Here is a 24,090-nt window from a genome sequence, read left to right on the forward strand (position 1 = left end):
GGGTGTGTGTGTGTGTGGGGGGATGGCATTAGTGCGAGTGAGGAAGGAAGGTTTCTTTGCCGCACCCCCAAATATTGAGCACCAGCTGCTACTGCCAACAAATAGAAAGGTTGTAATGGTGCCCAATGAAAACCTGTGGTTTTCTGTAACTAAAAGGCAGATTTGATCCACCCTCTGGTTTGTTGGCTTGTATACAATTTTTGGGCAATTTTTAGGAATTTTGCTAAGGCACCCCTGAAGAAATCTAAAGGCACCCCAGAGTGCCTGGGCAGCTTGGTTGAAAAAGACAGATCTGCCAAGCGGTTGTATACCAATGGATGTTTTTATTTTTTCCCTGCAAGGATAAAGTCATAATGTGCTAGTATGCATCACATGCTAGCACGTTATGTGAAACTTACCTTGAAACAAAGCTGTTCCAGCGCCACAATGTCAGTGCTGCAGCCGCTTCCATCTTCACCTGTCTTGCTTCTGGGTTTGCGGGCTCTATCTCTGTGACTGGCTGGAGCTGCAATGACATTCACGGCACAGGGTTTGGAAGGAATTGCACGGGTGATGTTGCTGGCTGCATGTAATGTAAATATCTCCTAAACGGTGCAGGTTTAGGAGATATTTACACTACCTATAGGTAAGCCTTATTTTAGGCAACAGTCAGTAGAGGAAGTTTACTTCCTCTTTAAACATCTGTGCTATAAAACAGTAGTTCTTCCATGTACAGTTCGCCAATTAAACAGAACTTGGGTAGCACATGAAAAAAAAACTGCAAAAGGCGATCTTCTAGTCAGGGAGGTACCGTGCGGTTGGCGAGACCGGCGCCCGCCAGGGGCACAGGCCGGGGGGGGGCGCTGTCTCTCAGTCAATTGCTGTCAGGCCAGGCTTCAGCACAGCAGCAGTGGTGGGCTGGCAGCGCCGCTGCCGAGCACTGCTACTGCTTGCCACTACTGGCACGGTCTCCCTCTCCCTCTCCCTCTTGTGTTATTTCAGCTGCTGGAGGGAGAGGGAGTAGAGGGATATACATCATGTGGCACTGGCGCAGCGCTGCAAGTGGGCAGCGCCAGTGCACTGCACTGACCTTCCTCCTGCTCGGGCCACATAGCCTACACACACTATAGGTCAGCTGGTCAGCCAAGCTCCCCCCAGTGTTTTTTCTGCAACAGGGGGCATTGCACACCACAGGTAGGTCAGGTGCAGGTGCAAGTTTCTGAGCAGGCAGTGCAGTCATACAGGGGGTCTTTCCATGCCCGGCAGGTCCGTGCCTTGATGGTATCCTGTCCTGTGCTGTGGGGTTGTATTTGGAATTTTGGATGAAAAGCTTTAAGCTACAGTGTGATCTCCATCATCTCCTTGGGCTTCCTGAGGTAACATGGCTTCGCTATTTATTATTTTTCCAGTATTGCGGCAGTGGATGGAAACCCTAATAAATCACATTATGTTTGCCAAAACACTCAGTTATAAACAGTTCCCACATCTTGTGCTTTGTTTATTTATTTTTTAACCACTTGCTTACTGGGCACTTAAACCCCCCTCCTATCCAGACCAATTTTCAGCTTTCAGCGCTGTCACACTTTGAATGACAATTGCGCGGTCATGCTACACTGTAACCAAATTTTTTTGCCCCAAATAGAACTTTCTTTTGGTGGTATTTAATCACCTCTGCGATTTTTATTTTTTGTAAAAAAAAAAATGTAAAAGGACAGAATTAAAAAATATATATATATATTTTTATAAAATTTTAAAATGGGTAATTTTTGGCCGTCATTGATGTACGCTGATGAGGCAGCACTGATGGGCATCGATAGGTGGCAGTGATGAGCACTGATGGGTGGCAGTGATGGGCACTGATAGGCAGCACTTCTATGCGGCACTGATTGGCACCACTCATGGGCATAGATAGGTGGCACTTGTGGGCATAGATAGGCGGCACATGTGGGCATTTTCAGGGTGCAATTATGAGGCATAATTGCCTCTTCTGTTTCGGGACCAATGTCCCTTTAAGATAAGCTGGTGATCGGCTTTTTTTTCTATTCCGCTGTCAACGTGAGGAGAAAAATGTGACGGCCTCCCGGGAATTCACATCCTCGCTGTGGCCGTCTGTGCAATCAGTGTTGGCACATAGCTGCTTATTATCTCTGCTGAAAACACAAGTTGGAACTTGGAGGAGAGGGGATTACTAAAACTGGAGCACTTGGAATCTGGTGCAGCTGTGCATGGTAGTCAATCAGCTTCTAATTTCCCCTTGTTCAGTTAGGCCCCTTTCACACTGGGGCGGCGAGGGCGTCGGCGGTAAAGCGGCACTATTTTTAGCGCTGCTTTACCATTGTTTTAGCAGCAGTATTTCAAAAGTTAAAACAATTGAAAAGTGACTGTATAGTCTAAGCATTATCTTTAATGGATATGCAGACAATTTAAAATGAAAAGAAATTGATGTAAAAAAACAAACAACTGAAATTCGAATTCTTTAATGAAGGGGAGGGGGGGTGCTGGGGGGGGGGGCACTGATACAGATTCTCGCCAAGGGCACTGGAGACCCTAGGTACGCCTCTGCTTATAGTGCTGGGTGATAGGAGAGGGAGTGGGATATTTATACAAAAAGAAATGCCACAAGATAAATTATAAATAGGAAATTTAGCAAAATATGTAAAGGGGAAAAAACAGCAAAAGAAGAAAATTCCTAACCTTTTTTTAAACAGATTGAATAGTTTATATGAACAGTTTTATTAAATGGGACTTTTACAAATAGACTATGTATCAGCTTCCTGTAACAAATACAAAATGTGGCATTCTACTTGAATAGACTGATGCTGAATACTGGTGGACTGATGAGGTTGGTAGCAGTTTCCATAACAGACTAGAAGGAAGGTAGTTTAGATGTCAGAATGGACACATGTATTTATTTATTTATTTATTTTTTTAAACAAAGCTCATACTTACTTTCTTTCTGTAAAACAGTAGGAACTACCTCTCTTAATAACGAATAACTCTTCATAATGAGTCGAATCTGTATGAAGAAAAAATAAGATCAGATTTAAGAACATAGAACACGTGTCAAACACAAGGCCCGCGGTCCATTTCATGTGGCCCTCGCACCCAGGTTTTTTTTTCAGCTCGCGCTCCGCTTCCCACTGCTACTTGTGAACACTGAAGCCTTCTATATCTACAAGAAGAACTTTCCTCTTGGTGGCTCTCACAGATCCCTGCCAGCCCTGCCCTCACCGGAGGGACAAGGGATGCAGGTGCAGTGTGCGATGGGGCATCACATGGTAAGCTGCATTGCGATCCTCCTCTGTGCCAACCAGTGATCTCACTGCAAGTGAGGTGGAGCCTTCTACATTGTCCATTGTCGAGCGGTACTAGAGCCTGGCCAAGTAGATGAGATGCAAGTAAGCTTTGGGGGGGGGGGGGGGGGGATCAGGGCTTTGGGGGAAGATGTGTGCAGAGGTGGGGAAAGTGGTGCAGAGGTCGGAAATGGGGGAAAGTGGTGCAGAGGTCAGAGCTGAAGAGGGGTGGAAGTGAGGTGAGGACAGCCTGTGAGCTGAAGCCTGCACACTGTGCATAGTACACCCCTAAACACTTTAATCTGAATGTAACACACTCCTCAACCCTACATTCTGTGCACAGCACACCCCTAAACTCTGCATTCTGTATGTAGCGCACCCATGAACTCTGCACTCTGTATGTAGCGCACCCATGAACTCTGCACTCTCTACATAGCAAACCCCTGAACCATGCAATTGGTATGTGGCAATTGGTACATAGGGCACCCCTGAAACTGCAATCTGAAATAATAAAATACAGTATGAACTTGATTGTAACAAAAAAATACAGTATGATTCATAAAGGACGGTGCAAAAAATAAAGCTTATTTATTCAAAACATTATGAACTTAACACAACTGTAATAACTAGGGATGGCCGAACGGTTCGCCCGGCGGTCGTTTTGCGGCGAATTTCGGCTGTTTGCCGTCCGCCCGATCAGCAGACTATTGCCGCCGTTCGCCCGGCAGACTTCCGTGTTTACTGTGTAAAAGAACTTTGACCTATGATGACACATCCATCATGGGGTACAGGACAGCCAATTGAGACATTACAGCACATGGACACTTGGACATTCCCCCTAACTTATAAATAGACCCGATCCGGCGGCCATTTTACATTCTTTCTTCTGTCACTATAGGGAGAGGTTGCTGTGTGGAGCAGGGAGAGACTTCAATGACCCAAATCGCTAGCTATTAGGTCCACAAAAGTTCTTTTAAGGACTGGTATCATGGTATAGGTGTTAGATGTAGTTCAGGATATAGGTTTGAGGCAGTGCTGTGCTAGTGATTGTTGCAGCAGCCTGAGTGTCTTTTGTCAGTGTAGAGAAAGGGACAGGACGCTGTGTGCTGCAGGGACAGTCAGTTTAATCATTAGCTGTTACTACTAGGTCCACAAAAGTGCTATTCAAGTTATTGTTCCAGCAGCCTCTGTTTTGTCAGTTTAAATAGGGGCAGGCAGGAAGCTGTGTGTGAGGCAGCGAGGGAGAGTCAGTTTAATCAGCAGCTGTTACTATTAGGTCCACAAAGGTTCTTTTCAGGACTGGTATGGCAATAGGCTTGTACACGTATAATATTCTTTCTTCCAAATATAGAAAGAATATTATACTTGACTGCTGCCCTTCTGCTGCAGTAGTCCTTTATCAGTATAGGGACTGAGGTACAGTCTGCTAATCATTCACAACCTACTTGTTCCACAAAGGTCCTTATAAGGACTGGTAAGGTCTAGGGTAGTACAGTACATAGGGTTGAGTGAGGTACAGTCTGCTATTCCTTAAAGACTGGTATAGGTCCACAATATAAAGGGTTGAGGTGCACTACTGCTGACTGCTGCCCTACTGCTGCAGTAGTCCTTTATCAGTATAGGGACTGAGGTACAGTCTGCTAATCATTCACAACCTACTTGTTCCACAAAGGTCCTTATAAGGACTGGTAAGGTATAGGGTACTACAGTACATAGGGTTGAGTGAGGTACAGTCTGCTATTCCTTAAGGACTGGTATAGGTCCACAATATATAGGGTTGAGGTGCACTACTGCTGACTGCTGCCCTACTGCTGCAGTAGTCCTTTATCAGTATAGGGACTGAGGTACAGTCTGCTAATCATTCGCAACCTACTTGTTCCACAATGGTCCTTATAAGGACTGGTCAGGTATAGGGTACTAAAGTACATAGGGCTGAGTGAGGTACAGTCTGCTATTCCTTAAGGACTGGTATAGGTCCACAATATATAGGGTTGAGGTGCACTACTGCTGACTGCTGCCCTACTGCTGCAGTAGTCCTTTATCAGTATAGGGACTGAGGTACAGTCTGCTAATCATTCACAACCGACTTGTTCCACAAAGGTCCTTATAAGGACTGGTAAGATCTAGGGTACTACAGTACATAGGGTGGAGTGAGGTACAGTCTGCTATTCCTTAAGGACTGGTATAGGTCCACAATACATAGGGTTGAGGTGCACTACTGCTGACTGCTGCCCTACTGCTGCATTAGTCCTTTATCAGTATAGGGACTGAAGTACAGTCTGCTAATCATTCACAACCTACTTGTTCCACAAAGGTCCTTATAAGGACTGGTAAGGCATAGGGTACTACAGTACATAGGGCTGAGTGAGGTACAGTCTGCTATTCCTTAGGAACTGGTATAGGTCCACAATATATTGGGTTGAGGTGCACTAATGCTGACTGCTGCCCTACTGCTGTAGTAGTCCTTTATCAGTATAGGGACTGAGGTACAGTCTGCTAATCATTCACAACCTACTTGTTCCACAAAGGTCCTTATAAGGACTGGTAAGGTATAGGGTACTACAGTACATAGGGCTGAGTGAGGTACAGTCTGCTATTCCTTAATGACTGGTATAGGTCCACAATATATAGGGTTGAGGTGCACTACTGCTGCAGTAGTCCTTTATCAGTATAGGGACTGAGGTACAGTCTGCTAATCATTCACAACCTACTTGTTCCACAAAGGTCCTTATAAGGACTGGTAAGGTATAGGGTACTACAGTACATAGGGTTGAGTGAGGTACAGTCTGCTATTCCTTAAGGACTGGTATAGGTCCACAATACATAGGGTTGAGGTGCACTACTGCTGACTGCTGCCCTACTGCTGCATTAGTCCTTTATCAGTATAGGGACTGAGGTACAGTCTGCTAATCATTCACAACCTACTTGTTCCACAAAGGTCCTTATAAGGACTGGTAAGGCATAGGGTACTACAGTACATAAGGCTGAGTGAGGTACAGTCTGCTATTCCTTAAGAACTGGTATAGGTCCACAATATATTGGGTTGAGGTGCACTACTGCTGACTGCTGCCCTACTGCTGTAGTAGTCCTTTATCAGTATAGGGACTGAGGTACAGTCTGCTAATCATTCACAACCTACTTGTTCCACAAAGGTCCTTATAAGGACTGGTAAGGTATAGGGTACTACAGTACATAGGGCTGAGTGAGGTACAGTCTGCTATTCCTTAATGACTGGTATAGGTCCACAATATATAGGGTTGAGGTGCACTACTGCTGCCCTACTGCTGCAGTAGTCCTTTATCAGTATAGGGACTGAGGTACAGTCTGCTAATCATTCACAACCTACTTGTTCCACAAAGGTCCTTATAAGGACTGGTAAGGTATAGGGTACTACAGTACATAGGGTTGAGTGAGGTACAGTCTGCTATTCCTTAAGGACTGGTATAGGTCCACAATACATAGGGTTGAGGTGCACTACTGCTGACCTACTGCTGCAGTAGTCCTTTATCAGTATAGGGACTGAGGTACAGTCTGCTAATCATTCACAACCTACTTGTTCCACAAAGGTCCTTATAAGGACTGGTAAGGTATAGGGTACTACAGTACATAGGGTTGAGTGAGGTACAGTCTGCTATTCCTTAAGGACTGGTATAGGTCCACAATATATAGGGTTGAGGTGCACTACTGCTGACTGCTGCCCTATTCTGCAGCAGTCCTTTATTAGTATGGGGACTGAGAGTTTTGTCACAGGGTCATTTAAAAAATGACAGGCAGAGGAAGAGGCAGGCCATGGCACATGGCTCCGCAGTGTGGGCTTTTTTTAACGTGTCCACTGCTGACAATAGCGTTGCCTTCTGCAATCTTTGCAGTCAAGGCATTAGTCGCAGTAAGCCCAACACTCACCTAGGGACGACCGCCTTAAGAAGGCAAATGAGCAGCCATCACCGAGCCCAGTGGGAGCAACGGAACACACAAAGCCACACTCCAGGCTCTCACCGTCCGGCCTCGTGTTCTACTTCTCCTTCTCCTCTCTCCTCACAATTGTCCACCACTCCACCTTCCATCACGCCAAGCTCACATTTTTCTGCAAAAAGGCAGGCTTCCGTGGGCCTAATGTTCGAGCGTAACAAAATTATGACGCCGGATAACCCTCTTGCCCAACGGTTGACGGCTGGCTTGTCAGAACTCATAGCCCGCCAACTACTGCCATATAAAGTGGTGGACTCAGAGGCCTTTCGCAAATTTGTGGCCACTGGAACACCACAATGGAAGGTCCCAGGAAGGAAGTATTTCTCAGAGAAGGGCATCCCAGAGCTATATGGCCATGTTCAGCTGCAAGTGAATGTATCTCTGGCACACAGTGTCGGTGCCAAGATACATCTGACCACAGACACGTGGTCTAGCAAACACGGGCAGGGAAGGTATATCACTTTTACTGCCCACTGGGTGAACCTTCTGATGGCCGTCAAGCATGTAACCCGTGGCACCCGTGTAGATTTGGTTTTACCGCCACGGATTGCATGCAGGCCTGACTCTTCTTCTCCTCCTCCTCCTACTCCATCCTCCTCCCTCTCCTCCTCGACTGACTCCTCCTTTTTCGCTGCTAGCGTCTCTTCCGCTGCGCCGCCCAAGCTCCCCAGAACCTATTCAACATGCCAGGTGAGACGTTGCCATGCGTTCACAGGCAGATCAGTGGGTAACACCGCTCAATTTGACAGTTGGTAAAGTGGTGTGTGACCACGGTGCCAATCTGCTTAGCGCATTGAAACAGGGCAAAATTATGCACGTACCATGCATGGCACACGTCTTAAACTTGGTCGTGCAGCAATTCGTTGTCAAATACCCTGGGGTTCAGGACATCTTGCGGCAGGCAAGGAAAATCTCGGCCCATTTCAGAAGATCTTACACGGCCATGGCTCGCCTTGCTGACATTCAGTTAACGTCTACCTGTATGAACTCTGCGGCAGAACAGGTTCTGGGGAGCTGGGGTTTTTTTCACCGCGCCAATGGCTGCTCATGCGCGACACATGCAGACTTCTGCGGCCATTTGAGGAGATCACCAAACTGGTCAGTCGCAGCCATGGCGCCATCAGTGACATGGTACCTTATGCCTTCTTTATGGAGCGTGCATTGCTTCGTGTCATTGATCAAGCTGTGGAGGAGCAGGAGCGGGAAGATGAGGAAGTCGCAATGCTGGATGAATTCCCAGGGGGGGCTACTCTATGTGAGACAAGTGAACAATCGGAGTCTGAAGAGGAGTCAGAGGAGGATGGTGCCGGGGCGTATGAGGAGGAGCAAGAAGAGCATGCTTTAAACCTTTCTGGGATCCCTGTTGTTGTGCGTGGATGGGGAGAGGAGAATGAAGAGGACGACATTATCCTGGATGATGAGCAGGAGCCAGGCCACCACACCGCTTCCAGTTTAGTGCAAATAGGGGCCTCCATGCTCCAGTGTTTTAATAGGGACCCCCGTATAAAAAGCATAAGGGTCAAGGACCAGTACTGGGTGGCAACGTACTTAGACCCCCGGTACAAACACAAAATGGCAGAAATGTTATCGCCGTCACAGAGGGCTGTCAGAATGGAGCACTTCCAGGCCTTGTTTCGAGAAATGCTGCATTCTGCTTTTGCGTGCGCTGGCAGAGGAGCAATTCCCACTCCCAGGGAAGGAGTTGCGGGTACCAATCCAACAGCGCCTGCAAGAAGAGGCCGGTTTGAAGATGTGTTGGTGACTTCTGATATGAGGTCATTCTTTCAGCCGACCCATCGACAGGTGTCATCCGGATCCAGCATCAGGGAACGCCTAGACCGTCAGGTGTCCGACTACATCGGGTTAACGGCCGATGTGGACGCTCTGAGAAGTGATGAACCACTGGACTACTGGGTGGGCAGGCTGGACCTCTGGCCAGAGCTTGCCCAATTTGCAATCGAACTGTTGGCTTGCCCCTCATCCAGTGTCCTTTCCGAAAGGACGTTCAGCGCAGCAGGGGGGATCGTGACCGATAAGCGTACTCGCCTAGCTCACGAAAGTGTTAACTACCTCACATTTCTAAAAATGAATGATGCATGGATCTCGGAGGAATTCAACACATGTGACCAGTAGACCATGTATATGTCTATAAACAATTTTTCTATTCGAGCACACAGACCTGCTTTCTTCATTTGGCTCACTTCCTTGTCCAAAAAAGCACACCGTACTATATGCCCGTACCCTCCTGTTTGAAGAGGTTGAGCGGTGTCATATTTCTATTGGGGCTGCTTATTATGAGGGGCTCCCACCATCCCTGTGCTGTGCTGACCTCCTCCTGGGGCTGCTTATTATGAGGGGCTCCCACCATCCCTGTGCTGACTTCCTCCTGGGGCTGTACCTCTGCTGTGCATATTATGAGGGGCTCCTACCATCCCTGTGCTATGCTCATTATGAGGAGCTCCCACCATCCCTGTGCTATGCTCATTATGAGGGGCTCCCACCATCCCTGTGCTGTGCTGACTTCCTCCTGAGGCTGCTTATTATGAGGGGCTCCCACCATCCCTGTGCTATTCTGACATCCTCCTGGGGCTGCTTATTATGAGGGGCTCCCACCATCCCTGTGCTGTGCTGACTTCCTCCTGGGGCTGTACCTCTGCTGTGCATATTATGAGGGGCTCCCACCATCCCTGTGCTATGCTCATTATGAGGGGCTCCCACCATCCCTGTGCTATGCTGATTTCCTCCTGGGGCTGCTTACGGTGCAGGTGTCAGTGCTCTCTATCACGGTGCTGGTGTTAGTGCTGTATATCACGGTGCTGGTGTCAGTGCTTTATGTCCCGCTTCTGATGTCAGTGCTCTTTATCACGGTGCTGGTGTCAGATCACTCTATCACGGTGCAGGTGTTATTGCTGTATGTCACGCTGCTGATGTCAGTGCTGTATATCACGGTGCTGGTGTCAGTGCTGTATATCACGGTGCTGGTGTCAGTGCTTTATGTCAGGCTGCTGATGTCAGTGCTCTCTATCACAGTGCTGGTGTCAGATCACTCTATCACGGTGCTGGTGTCATTGCTGTATGTCACGCTGCTGATGTCAGTGCTCTCTATCACGGTGCTGGTGTTATTGCTGTATATCACGGTGCAGGTGTCATTGCTGTATGTCAGGCTGCTGATGTCAGTGCTCTCTATCACGGTGCTGGTGTCAGATCACTCTATCACGGTGCAGGTGTCATTGCTGTATGTCACGATGCTGGTGATCATCTCATGCACCCTCTTCTTTGCCTACCCTGACCTTCCCTCTCCTCCATTGCCTTCTTGCGCTCCATAGTCCTGAATTGTCACAACAATTTCACATATAAAAAAAAAAATGCTTGTAGTTGTCGATCCCAGATTCACCTCATACATGTGTTATGTCATTGGCCATGTGGTGGGACTATGTTTGCACAGCTAGTAATTATTTTGTGGCTGCAAATTTGACCTGTAGGTTTGCACCCCCTGTTCAGCATATCCCCTGCTTAGTAGTACCCCCAACTCCCCCACTCTGCTGATTCTCTGGTTTGCTGATCCTCCTCCCTCTCTGGTCTCAACTCACCTCCCGCTAGAATGCTCCCACACTGCCCACCATGTGTGACATTTCTAATTTCTCCTACTCCAGTCCCCCAGCTATGCTGATCCTCTGCCGATCAGTCCTTTCTGTTCGGTTCATGCACACCTTTCACTATAGCGATCCCATGTTGCACACCACATGTGCCATATGCTAGTTGCTCTGCTCCAATTCGGACCCTGCTCACTATCCATCTGCTCCACATTGCACACCAGATGTGACATCTGCACCAGACACTCCCAGAATATATACACATGAACCTGAAGTGACTGCTGATGATGTCTTTCTGGTGTGCTTGTTGGTTTACTAGTGCATCCTGGGACATCTCATACCTGCAATACCTCCAAAACAAAGTGAAACTAAAGCTGAATAAAAGCCTCTCAAAGGCTGCACCTGCTTTAAAGAGGAAATAAAGCCTGGGGAAAAAAAATACACCCTGCAAGGAAAAAGTCATAATGAGCTAGTATGCATAGCATACTAGCTCATTATGAATAACTTACCTTAGAACGAAGCCCACAAAGCGACCCTCGTCCATGTCCTCCATCGCTGCCATGATACCTGGAGTGACTTCCGGGTATCGTGGCTCCGGCGCTATGACTGGCCGGAGCCGCGATGACATGACTCCGACGCATGCGCACAGGACCCGTCAGTTCGCCTTCACTTACGGTGCGCTCAGTGCACCTGCACCGTTGTCTACAGTGTGCAAGCTCTGTAGACAGCGGTGCCCGGTTTTTGTAAAATATCTCCTTAACCGAGTAGGTTAAGGAGACATTTCTTGCACCTACAGGTAAGCCTTAATCTAGGTTTACCTGTAGGTTAAAGTGGTCCCAAAGGGTTTACAACCACTTTAAGCAAGCTTTGTCATAGATTTCTATGGAGGCTTTGAGGATGATTTGAAGCACCAAGAAACTGACATGGGGTATCATTTTTGAATCGAAGCAAAGCAAAACACAATGAGTAAACTGGACTGTAAGCGTACCATTTTATTTATTGACAGGCGCTTTGATTAGCATTCAGAGACCTTAAAAAAAGTGTGTCCAGTGCCACATTTTGAGTATAAACAAGCCCTTAATGTGTCTTTTCATGTTAATAGAGTTGTGTTAGGTTCATTCCATTATGAATAAGTCAGATTTACTTTTGCACCATCCTTTTTGAATTGCACTGTAATACATTCCTCTCAGACCTCCATGAACAGCAGCATCAGTCAAGGCCTTAATACTGTATGTCCTCTGTGGAAAGTGTTACTCAAGTAAGTACAACACTAAAGGAGACCTTCCACAGCTCTCATTTGTCAAAGACTATTCCAGGTGGCATTTAGTTTTAGCACCCATATGACAATCACTACTATTTACAGAACTCACCTGTTCTAGGGTGACAATTAAGGCTGAAACTGGTGGCAGCTGATAATGTTTTACCACATAGACGGGGAAAATACAAAGGACACATGTGTGACCCACAAGTAGGAGTATTCCTACAAAGGCAGACAACATGATTTTGTGATTAGATTTGGGATACAAAGACCCCCAAAAGACTAGTGCTTTATAAGGCACTAGCAATGTATATGTAAACAGACAGATCCAGGACCAAGCAACTGTGCCAGGTTGTCCAAGGGCAAAAATGAGAAGGTTAGGGTCAACCACCCTAGAGAGAGAGAGAGAGAGAGAGAGCAGAAGCTGTAATTACTGGAATCAGTCACATTTCAGTTGTGATTATATATTGTATACATATACTGTAGATGCACTCTCACAGTTTTTGTGCTAAATTTATAATAGAAAAACACTGAATCCTTATAAAAAAAGATAATATAGACCCCTCATGGAACATAGGTCACTTCTGTCCAGTGGATCATGTCTCAGTATAGGCAGGACCATAGAATCCAAGGGAAATGTGGAAACTAAAACCTGGCACTGGAGCTTCTAAGTGCAATATTTAAACAGTTTATTTGGCTGACACATTAAAAAACACTTATGCCCCGTACACACGATCGGACTATCCGGTGGACTTAGTCCGGCGGACCAGAGTCCGCTGGAGAATTCGACTGTGTGTGCGCTCCAGCTCCAGGACTCTGCTTTCTAGCGGACAATCCGCCAGACTTTCCACATGAACGGACTTACCTACACACGGACTAAAGTTTGTTCATTTTGAACGTGACTTGAGGTACGTGGTCTAAATTGCCGCTTCCACCGGTGAGATTGACACCTTACGAGCCCCGTCGCCCGGTATGGGTTTTAAGGGTAACCCCTATGCCGAAAAAAAGCCATGGGGGACCCCCTAAAGTCCATACCAAACCCTCTTTTGCCTGCTCTTTTGCTAGCAAAGGAGCCTGGCTTTCTCCTTTGTTGTCGTCGCCGTCCGGGGGTCTTCTTCCGACTTCAGTGGTCCTCTTCTGACTTCTCTGCGTGTTCAGGCCTCTTCTCCTGCTCTCCGGTTCTTCTGCCGGACTCCTCCGCTATCTTCTTCCAGCTCTTTTACTAGCGTTGGCCCGGTCTTCTCGTTCATCATCGCCGTCTTCTTCTTCTTCCCTTCTTCTCTTTTTCCGATGTTAACACAGCGCTCTCTCCCGCTGTAATGCCGTGGACACAGTTACGTGGCGACTTATATAGGCATAAGGGGCGGGGTCACCGGGTGATGTCACGTGGTGACCCCCCTCTTATGACATCATAGTCCCAGCATCCCCCAGGACTGTGAAGTCATAAGGGGCAGGGTCACCACATGACATCCCCCGGTGACACCGCCCCTTATGCCTATATAAGTCGCCGCTTACCGTGTCCACGGCATTACAGTGGGAGAGAGCGTTGTGTCAACATCGGGAGAAGAGAAGAAGGAAGAAGAAGAAGAAGACAGCGACGACGACAGCGATGATGAACGAGAAAACCGGGCCAATGCTAGTAAAAGAGCTGTAAGAAGATAGTGGAAGAGCCTTGCAGAAGAACCGGAGAGCGGGAGAAGAGGTCGGAAAGCGCAGAGAAGTCGGAAGAAGACCCCTGAAGCTGCCTAATAAACTGCTTTAAAAACCTGTGTAGTGTGTTTTTTTATTGACACTTTTTCCCCCAGGTGAATGGGTAGGGGTATGATGTACCCCATACTCAGTCACATGGGGTGGGGGGGCGGGATCTGGGGGCCCCCTTCCCCAAAGCACCCACCCCCCATGTTGAGGGCATGTGGCCTGGTACGGTTCAGGAGGGGGGGTGCTCGCTAGTCCCCACCCCCTTTCCTGACCAGCCGGGCTGTGGTTGGTGGGTGTAGGATCTGCTAAGCACGAATCATTCAAGTAAATGAGGCCACTCCAAGTGCCCTGCAACCTTGTGCAGTACAGCAAACAAGGGGTTAAAGCAGGCAGCGTTGTGTTGCTTTCTCACCACTTGCTTTAACCCCTTTGACCTTGCAGAAGCATGCAGTTGTGGGTCGCTTGCAGAGTGGCCCCATTTACTTGAATGGATCGTGATTGGCAGGCGGTAGTACCCACCAAAAGCAACAGGGGGCGTAATTCCTTCTGCAGCGTGTACACACCTTTGACTGCTGCCTCAGCAGCTAAAGCCCCACATTTACACATGAACGAGCCCTAAGCCCTTGTACACACGGTCGGAGAATCCGTCGGAATGTGTCCTATCGGACCGTGTTGTCGGATAATCCGACTGTGTGTGGTATGCATCGGACTGATTCCGTCCGAATATCCATCGGACCCAATTTTCCAACATGTTGGAAATATTTTCCGACCAACTGGTTCGATCGGACATACTCCGATCATGTGTAGAGAATTTTGATCGGACCTAGTGCCACGCATGCTCAGATCAAATTCCTACATCAAAGCTATTGGCTACTAGCCTGAATGTAGTCCCATCGTAACGAAATTACATCATCACGTTCTGAATGATCAGATTTTTCGACAACTTAGTCCGACCTTGTGTATGCAACAGTTTCGGACAAGATCCGACGGATTTGGTTGTCGAAATCTCTGACCATGTGTACAGGGGCTAAAGGTGCTGCTGCGAAATGCAAGGATTCATTCACAAGTGCAGCAGGCACTGCAGCTCCTCTAAAAAGCAATCAGAGTGTGTTTGACAGGTGGTGAGGAGGCGATATGTTGCCTCCTCACAACCTGATTTAAACCTATGATTGCCGTGAAATGTACATGATTGCGACATGGAAGTATGGCAATTAGAGGTGTAGCCTCCCTGGCGGTATTCCCGAGTCTGCAATTGCATCGCTGGATCTATGGAGGGGGTTACTTACCTTTTCCCCTGGATCCAGCTATGCCTCCCCACTGTGATCTGCGAGCCATCGTGTCTTGCTCGATGTGTGACAGCGCAGAGCTCCGTTCCCTGTGAGCGCTGTGACGCATGGGGACAGAGTTCGGCGCCAAATTCAAAAAGTAAAAAACACAGTGTAGATATAGTATACTGTAATCTTACAGATTACAGTACTGTATCACATAATTACACATCCCCTTTCTGCCTAGTGGTTTGTTCAGTGTCCTGCATGCAGTTTTATGTTATAAATACTATTTTTTATGCCAAGAAACTGGAGATTGTACATAGCAACCAAAAAATTTCAGTTTACATAGAAAACTGCGAAAATAAATTAGAATCACTTGCAGAATTGAGCGATAGTAATTTGTGGGGAAATTCGTCATCAAACACTAAAAGTAATGACAGCGACAATTCTGCAACTCAGCCCATTTCAGTGTTTTTGATTTGATTACATTATTGAATAATTTTTATTACTATTAGATTATTATTATTTGTTATAATTATTTATAGTTATTTATATATATATCATAATTTATGATTTCGTATTTCAAATTTTATTATACTTGGGATGTTTATTAGACTCTTGTTTGGATGGATTTAAGTGAATTCTTTTTAAGAATTACAGGCCTACAATATAAAACGCCAAATTTCCATGGAAAATAATGGTAGCGCTTTCAGCACCTAAAATCTGAAATAATCATACCGCCAGGGAGATTAAAACAGGTGTGAAAGGGTGACACGGGACAACACTGTGCCTGGTGATCTTTGGCATCTTCCATGTTGTTCAGGTAGATCTCCATCCTTTTGAAGTATGACTAAAGGCAAACCTTTTTCTTTTTTAGTTTATGATAGAGTGGAGAGGGATTAGAATGCTTGTCAGTTTTTATTACTGTTTGTGCCCCCCGTTAAGGAGATTCATCCTCTCTATTTGTCTTGTTTACCATTAACATTGGAAGTGAAAGTAAAAGAAAATCTCAAATTTTGGGTTGTCCCCAGAAAATATACAGAGAGGAAATATTTCAATGGGGACGCTAGTTCTGGTGACATAGTGGTCCCCAAGGTATTCCCTTCATTTGCAGGGGTTTCCTCTCACTTCCTTCCTGGGAAATCTCTACAATGGGACACAGATGGTGAAAAACATCTAACAGGAGTTATAACCCTCCTTGCTCTATATAAAATGAAAAAAAGTTTTGCCTATAGTTCTAATTAGTGATGGCCGAACGGTTCGCCCGGCGGTCGTTTCACTGCGAATTTCGGCTGTTCGCGGTCTGTTCGTTCGGCGGACTATTGGCGCCGTTCGCCCGGTGGACTTCCGTGTTTACTGTGTAAAAGAATTTTGACCTATGATGACACATTCATCATGGGGTAAAGGACAGCCAATTGAGACATTACAGCACACGGACACTTGGACATTCCCCCTAACTTAAAAATAGACCCGATCCGGCGGCCATTTTACATTCTTTCTTCTGTCACTATAGGGAGAGGTTGCTGTGTGGCGCAGGGAGAGATTGCAGTGATCCAAATTGCTAGCTATTTGGTACACAAAAGTTATTTTCAGGACTGGTATAGGCGTTAGGTGTATATTGGTTTGCTGTGCTACTGATTGTTGCAGCAGCCTGAGTGTCTTTTGTCAGTTTAGAGAAAGGGACAGGACGGTGTCTCTGCTGTAGGGACAGTCAGTTTAGTCATCATTAGCTGTTACTATCAGGTCCACAAAAGTGCTATTCTAGTTATTGTTCCAGTAGCCTCTGTTTTGGCAGTTTATATAGGGAAAGGCAGGAAGCAGTGTGTGAGGCAGTGAGGGTCAGTTTAATCAGTAGCTGTTACTATATTAGGTCCACAAAGGTTCTTTTCAGGACTGGTATCAGTGGTATGGTAATAGGCTTGTACACGTATAATATTCTTTCTTCCAAATATAGAAAGAATATTATACTTGACTGCTGCCCTTCTGCTGCAGTCTGCTAATCATTCACAACCTACTTGTTCCACAAAGCTCCTTATAAGGAGTGGTAATAACCTGGTGTATGGTGCTATAGTACATAGGGTTGAGTGAGGTGCAGTCTGCCATTCTATAAGGACTGGTATAGGTCCACAGTACATAGGGTTGAGGTGCACTACTGCTGACCGCTGCCCTATACTGCAGCAGTCCTTCATCGGTATGGGGACTGACGTACAGTCTGCTAATCACTCACACACAACCTACTTGGTCCACAAAGATCCTTATAAGGATTGGTAACTTAGTCTGTCTAGGGTGCTACAGTACATAGGGTTGAGTGAGGTACAGTCTGCCATTCTATAAGGACTGGTATAGGTCCACAATACATAGGGTTAAGGTGCACTACTGCTGACTGCTGCCCTATACAGCAGCAGTCCTTCATCGGTATAGGGACTGACGTACAGTCTGCTAATCACTCACACACAACCTACTTGGTCCACAAAGGTCCTTATAAGGACTGGTAACTTGGTCTGTCTAGGGTGCTACAGTACATAGGGTTGAGTGAGGTACAGTCTGCCATTCTATAAGGACTGGTATAGGTCCACAATACATAGGGTTGAGGTGCACTACTGCTGACCGCTGCCCTATACTGCAGCAGTCCTTCATCGGTATAGGGACTGACGTACAGTCTGCTAATCACTCACACACAACCTACTTGGTCCACAAAGGTCCTTTTAAGGACTGGTACCTTCGTCTGTCTAGGGTGCTACAGTACATAGGATTGAGTGAGGTAGAGTCTGCCATTCTATAAGGACTGGTATAGGTCCACAATACATAGGGTTGAGGTGCACTACTGCTGACCGCTGCCCTATACTGCAGCAGTCCTTCATCGGTATAGGGACTGAGAGTTTTGTCACAGGGTCATTTAAAAAATGACAGGCAGAGGAAGAGGCAGGCCCTTCCACAGGGGTGGTGGGGGTAGGGCAGGAGCAACAGGCTTGAGCCAAAGTGGGAAGTTGCAGAAGGTGCGTTCAATTACTTTAAAGGACGCACCAGACTTGGTTGAGTGGCTCGCTCAGCCTTACTCTTCTGCACCCTCCTCATCCTCTCGATCTGCACCCTTTTCTTCACTCTCTGCTATGTGCACCCCCAAAGACACTACCACCAACAACAACACCACCACCACATACCTTCCGCTTGAGTCACAGGAATTATTTTCCGATCCATATCAAGACATTTCTGATGCGCAGCCACTCCTGGTATTGGATCAGGAAGAGGAGGCAGCAACAACCGCTACTCAGCAGTCTGACGACAGTACCCAGATCAGCCCAAGGAGGAGGTTGGTCCCCGGTGTTGCTGCCTACTCCGAGATCTCTAATTATAGCAGTGGGGAAGGTGACGTTGATGATGACGTGTCTAGTGATGTCACGTGGGTGCCCACAAGAGAGGAAGAGGAGGGGAGTTCAGAGGGAGATATGGACCAGCAGATAGGGAGGAGAAGCAGGAATAACTTACATTGCACAGGAGGGACAAAGCAGACTGCAAATGTATCAGGAGCGAGTCATCGACCATGTACGGTCACATCTGGCGCTCCCAGGACACCGGCACATGGCTCCACAGTGTGGACTTTTTTTAATGTGTCCGCTGCTGACAATAGCGTTGCCATCTGCAATCTTTGCAGTCAATGCATTAGTCGCGGTAAGCCCAACACTCACCTAGGGACGACCGCTTTAAAAAGGCACATGAGCAGCCATCACCGAGCCCAGTGGGAACACACAAAGCCACACTCCATGCTCTCACCGTCCGGCCTCGTCTTCTACTTCTCCTTCTCCTCTCTCCTCACAATTGTCCTCCACTCCACCTTCCATCACGCCAAGCTCACGTTTTTCTGCAAAAAGGCAGGCTTCCGTGGGCCTAATGTTCGAGTGTAACAAAATTATGACGCCGGATAACCCTCTTGCCCAACGGTTGACAGCTGGCTTGTCAGAACTCATAGCCCGCCAACTACTGCCATATAAACTGGTGGATTCAGAGGCCTTTCGCAAATTTGTGGCCATTGGAACACCACAATGGAAGGTCCCAGGAAGGAAGTATTTCTCAGAGAAGGGCATCCCAGAGCTATATGGCCATGTTCAGCGGCAAGTGAATGTATCTCTGGCACACAGTGTCGGTGCCAAGATACATCTGACCACAGACACATGGTCTAGCAAACACGGGCAGGGAAGGTATATCACTTTTACTGCCCACTGGGTGAACCTTCTGACGGCCGTCAAGCATGTAACCCGTGGCACCCGTGTAGATTTGGTTTTACCGCCACGGATTGCATGCAGGCCTGACTCTTCTTCTCCTCCTCCTCCTACTCCATCCTCCTCCCTCTCCTCCTGAGCTGACTCCACCTTTTCCGCTGCTAGCGTCTCTTCTGCTGCGCCGCCCAAGCTCCCCAGAACCTATTCGACATGCCAGGTGAGACGTTGCCATGCCGTGCTGCGTCTGTTGTGCCTGGAAGCCAAGAGCCACACTGGCCCGGCACTCCTTTCAGCTTTGCGTTCACAGGCAGATCAGTGGCTAACACCGCTCAATTTGACAGTTGGTAAAGTGGAGTGTGACAACGGTGCCAATCTGCTTAGCGCATTGAAACAGGGCAAAATCACGCACGTGCCATGCATAGCACATGTCTTAAACTTGGTCGTGCAGTGATTCCTTGTCAAATATCCTGGGGTCCAGGACATCTTGCGGCAGGCAAGAAAAATCTCGGCCCATTTCAGAAGATCTTACATGGGCATGGCTCGCCTTGCTGACATTCAGCGGCGACACAATCTGCCGGTCAGACGTCTTATTTGCGATTGCCCGACACAATGGAACTCAACCTTTTAAATGCTTGATAGGCTGCTCCAGCAGAAACGTGCAGTTAACCTCTACCTGTATGAACTCTGTGGCAGAACCGGTTCTGGGGAGCTGTTTTTTTTTTCACCGCGCCAGTGTCTGCTCATGCGTGACGCATGCAAACTTCTGCGCCCATTTGAGGAGATCACCAAACTGGTCAGTCGCAGCCATGGCGCCATCAGTGACATGGTACCTTATGCCTTCTTTATGGAGCGTGCATTGCGTCGTGTTATTGATCAAGCTGTGGAGGAGCAGGAGCGGGAAGATGAGGAAGTCGCAATGCTGGATGAATTCCCAGGGGGGGCTACTCTATGTGAGACAAGTGAACAATCGGAGTCTGAAGAGGAGTCAGAGGAGGATGGTGCCGGGGCGGATGAGGAGGAGCAAGAAGAGCATGCTTTAAACCTTTCTGGGATCCCAGTTGTGCGTGGATGGGGAGAGGAGAATGAAGAGGATGACGTTATCCTGGATGATGAGCAGGAGCCAGGCCACCACACAGCTTCCACTTTAGTGCAAATGGGGGCCTTCATGCTCCAGTGTTTCAATAGGGACCCCCGTATAAAAAGCATAAGGGTCAAGGACCAGTACTGGGTGGCAACGTACTTAGACCCCCGGTACAAACACAAAATGGCGGAAATGTTACCGCCGTCACAGAGGGCTGGCAGAATGGAGCACTTCCAGGCCTTGCTTCGAGAAATGCTGCATTCTGCCTTTGCGTGCGCTGGCAGAGGAGCAATTCCCACTCCCAGAGAAGGAGTTGCGGGTACCAATCCAACAGCGCCTGCAAGAAGAGGCCGGTTTGAAGATGTGTTGGTGACTTCGGATATGAGGTCATTCTTTCAGACAACCCATCGACAGGTGTCATCCAGATCCAGCATCAGGGAATGCCTAGACCGTCAGGTGTCCGACTACATCGGGTTAACGGCTGATGTGGATGCTCTGAGGAGTGATGAACCCCTGGACTACTGGGTGGGCAGGCTTGACCTCTGGCCAGAGCTTGCCCAATTTGCTATCGAACTGTTGGCTTGCCCCTCATCTAGTGTCCTGTCCGAAAGGACGTTCAGCGCAGCAGGGGGGATCGTGACCAATAAGCGTACTCGCCTAGCTCACGACAGTGTTAACTACCTCACATTTCTTAAAATGAATGAGGCATGGATCTCGGAGGAATTCAACACATGTGACCATTAGACCATATATATGTCTATAAACAATTTTTTTAATCGAGCACAGAGACCTTCTTTCTTCATTTGGCTCACTTCCTTGTCCAAAAAAAGCACACCGTACTATATGCCCGTACCCTCCTCTTTGAAGAGGTTGAGCGGTGTCATATTTCTACTGGGGCTGCTTATTATGAGGGGCTCCCACCATCCCTGTGCTATGCTGACATCCTCCTGGGGCTGCTTATTATGAGGGGCTCCCACCATCCCTGTGCTATGCTGACATCCTCCTGGGGCTGCTTATTATGAGGGGCTCCCACCATCCCTGTGCTATGCTGACATCCTCCTGGGGCTGCTTATTATGAGGGGCTCCCACTATCCCTGTGCTATGCTCATTATGAGGGGCTCCCACCATCCCTGTGCTATGCTCATTATGAGCGGCTCCCACCATGCCTGTGCTATGCTGACTTCCTCCTGGGGCTGCTTACGGTGCAGGTGTCAGTGCTGTATTTCATGGTGCTGATGTCAGTACTCTCTATCACGGTGCTGCTGTCAGTGCTGTATATCACGGTGCTGGTGTTAGTGCTTTATGTCACGCTGCTGATGTCAGTGCTCTCTATCACGGTGCAGTTGTCAGATGACTCTATCACAGTGCAGTTGTCTTTGCTGTATGTCACGCTGCTGATGTCAGTGCTCTCTGTCACGGTGCTGCTGTCAGTGCTGCATATCACGGTGCTGGTGTGAGTGCTTTATGTCACGCTGCTGATGTCAGTGCTCTCTATCACGGTGCTGCTGTCAGTGCTGTATATCACGGTGCTGGTGTGAGTGCTTTATGTCACGCTGCTGATGTCAGTGCTCTCTATCACGGTGCTGCTGTCAGTGCTGTATATCACGGTGCTGGTGTGAGTGCTTTATGTCACGCTGCTGATGTCAGTGCTCTCTATCACTGTGCTGTTGTCAGATCACTCTATCATGGTGCAGGTGTCATTGCTGTATGTCACGCTGCTGATGTCAGTGCTCTCTATCACGGTGCTGTTGTCAGATGACTCTATCATGGTGCAGGTGTCATTGCTGTATGTCACGCTGCTGGTGATCATCTCCTGCACCCTCTTCTTTGCTTACCCTGGTTCCTGACCTTCCCTCTCCTCCATTGCCGTCATGCGCTCCACAGTCCTGAATTGTCACAACAATTTCCCATATTAAAAAAAAAGGGGGCGTGGCTTGGTGCCGAACCTGAATGGCCGCTTAGTGCCTGAGCTCCCGTCCGCGGAGGTTTTGTTAATAAGCCCAGCCGAGCCATCTGCAGCCGAACATGGGGAAAAACTCGAGGGATCCCTCCCCCACTAGGTCCCGCTCGCCGAGAGGAATCGGCGCACAGAACGGCCTCCCCAGCTCATAGAAGAGCCCGTCATGACAGATCTGATTGAGAGGCCTCTCATCTACTCTTCTATGCACTTGCGAACCGAATGCTCCTCATCATGATAAGAGCCTTTCTGCGACTCCCGTCGATGACACCCAAGAAGATGGGACCTTGCCACATACGGATACAGCTAAGTACTTCTTTTCATTTCCTCCCCAGTGACTGCCTACATCAGACTCCTGATTGACATCTACTATACCCCTAGGTTACTTTACTTTTAACAAATGGCTACAATGTACGTTTGATGCCCACGTTAGAGAACCCTCTTGCTTGGTAAATCCTTTCGAGACCAACCAACGGTCTCCAAGGAGAAAGATGTCCCCCTAAGAATAGCCATAGACCCCCCAGCAAAATGCCTCAGTCTGTGCTGTGAGACTGGATAGTTCTGAACGATGTATATCTGATCTCAGGAACGAAACTATAGCACCAAATACCTCCCCTTGCCCTCCCCAGGGCCGCCCCCTCCACCGTTCCTCACCCTTCCCCGCGCTTCCTCTACTCGCCCCTTTCCTTCCCTGGGCCCCCTTCCCACCCATACCCATCCTCATCAAGTGCTTCCATATATGGACCTTTGTAGCCTCTCCACTCCAGGAACTACCCTTAACTACGGTTCAATAACTGTAACTCTTTCTCATGGACGGGGTTTTTTTTTTTTTTTTTTTTTTGGGGGGGGGGGGGTGGGGGATGAGGTTGCATGGAGACCTACTCCATCATCGCATAGAACCATGACACTGCTTTACATACCTCCTCTGGAGGTCCCGTGAGAGAAGGGGGATACACGAATCTTTCAAGATTGGTCTGTACCAGAGGGTTCCGTCTCACATATCAGTTTTTACCTCAAACACTCAGTCGCTCGACTGACCTTAAAAATTCCCAATTCACGCACACACACCGTCTGGGCCTAATCACCCCCGCCTCCAGAAGTCTCTAGTCTATTTCGCCTTGCGCCTTCTGGAACGATAAACACACCTTTGGGGTTCCTGTCATCCACATTCCAACCCACTCATACTCAGACTAGACCCTGGCCAAAGCTGACTGCAACTTAATGGTTGCCCAGCTAAACTCAAGTATGGGGAAGTGGGCCCTCTGATACCGCCTTGACCAAAGTTATCTTTTTATACGTTGACATAACATGTTCTATATAATGTTGATCTGTTCTGTTATTAGAGACTCCTTACATCTCCCCCTTATTGGAGATGTAAGAAAAGTTATTTTTGGGTAAAGAGAAATTTGTATTCTTGTGATGGTTATTCTAATAGTATATGATGTCTTGCATTCTGGAACTGTTTATGTACATTCAAAATACATTTGCTCAATGACCCTAAGCACATACCGTTTGTTTGGCCTCCCTGAGTTTGGCCCTATAGCTACTACTTCAGACACCTGTAACTAGGGCTCCCCTTTTACAATCAACAGAATGAACCTCGGCGGACGGAAGACATTGAATCGTGACCGTTCCGCTCCGACATCCTCCACCTCCTCACAAGACGGGAACTTTGGTGTTCCTGTCACACTTTACCAGATACTATTTTACCCTCAGGGTAGGTTAAGTACAACCTCCCTGAATCCGGACTACTGATTACCTTGTGGTCGTCTAAGAC

General features: G+C 47.8%; 1 protein-coding gene across 1 annotated transcript in view; it reads right to left on the minus strand.

Annotated features, from left to right (window-relative positions):
* Window positions 1–24,090, minus strand: part of LOC143983796 (sterol O-acyltransferase 2-like) — a 433,796-nt gene that overhangs the window by 81,729 nt on the left and 327,977 nt on the right. Inside the window, exons 6-7 of the mRNA XM_077483886.1 lie at window positions 12,205–12,484; window positions 2,929–2,995 (exon numbers count right to left, since the gene is read on the minus strand). Coding sequence (XP_077340012.1) covers window positions 2,929–2,995; window positions 12,205–12,484 — 347 coding nt within the window. The remainder of the gene's footprint in view (window positions 1–2,928; window positions 2,996–12,204; window positions 12,485–24,090) is intronic.

The sequence above is a fragment of the Lithobates pipiens genome, unplaced genomic scaffold (assembly GCF_037356315.1).
Source record: "Lithobates pipiens isolate NorthernLeopardFrog02 unplaced genomic scaffold, aLitPip1_a1.2 Scaffold_16, whole genome shotgun sequence".
Classification (NCBI taxonomy): Eukaryota; Metazoa; Chordata; class Amphibia; order Anura; family Ranidae; genus Lithobates; species Lithobates pipiens.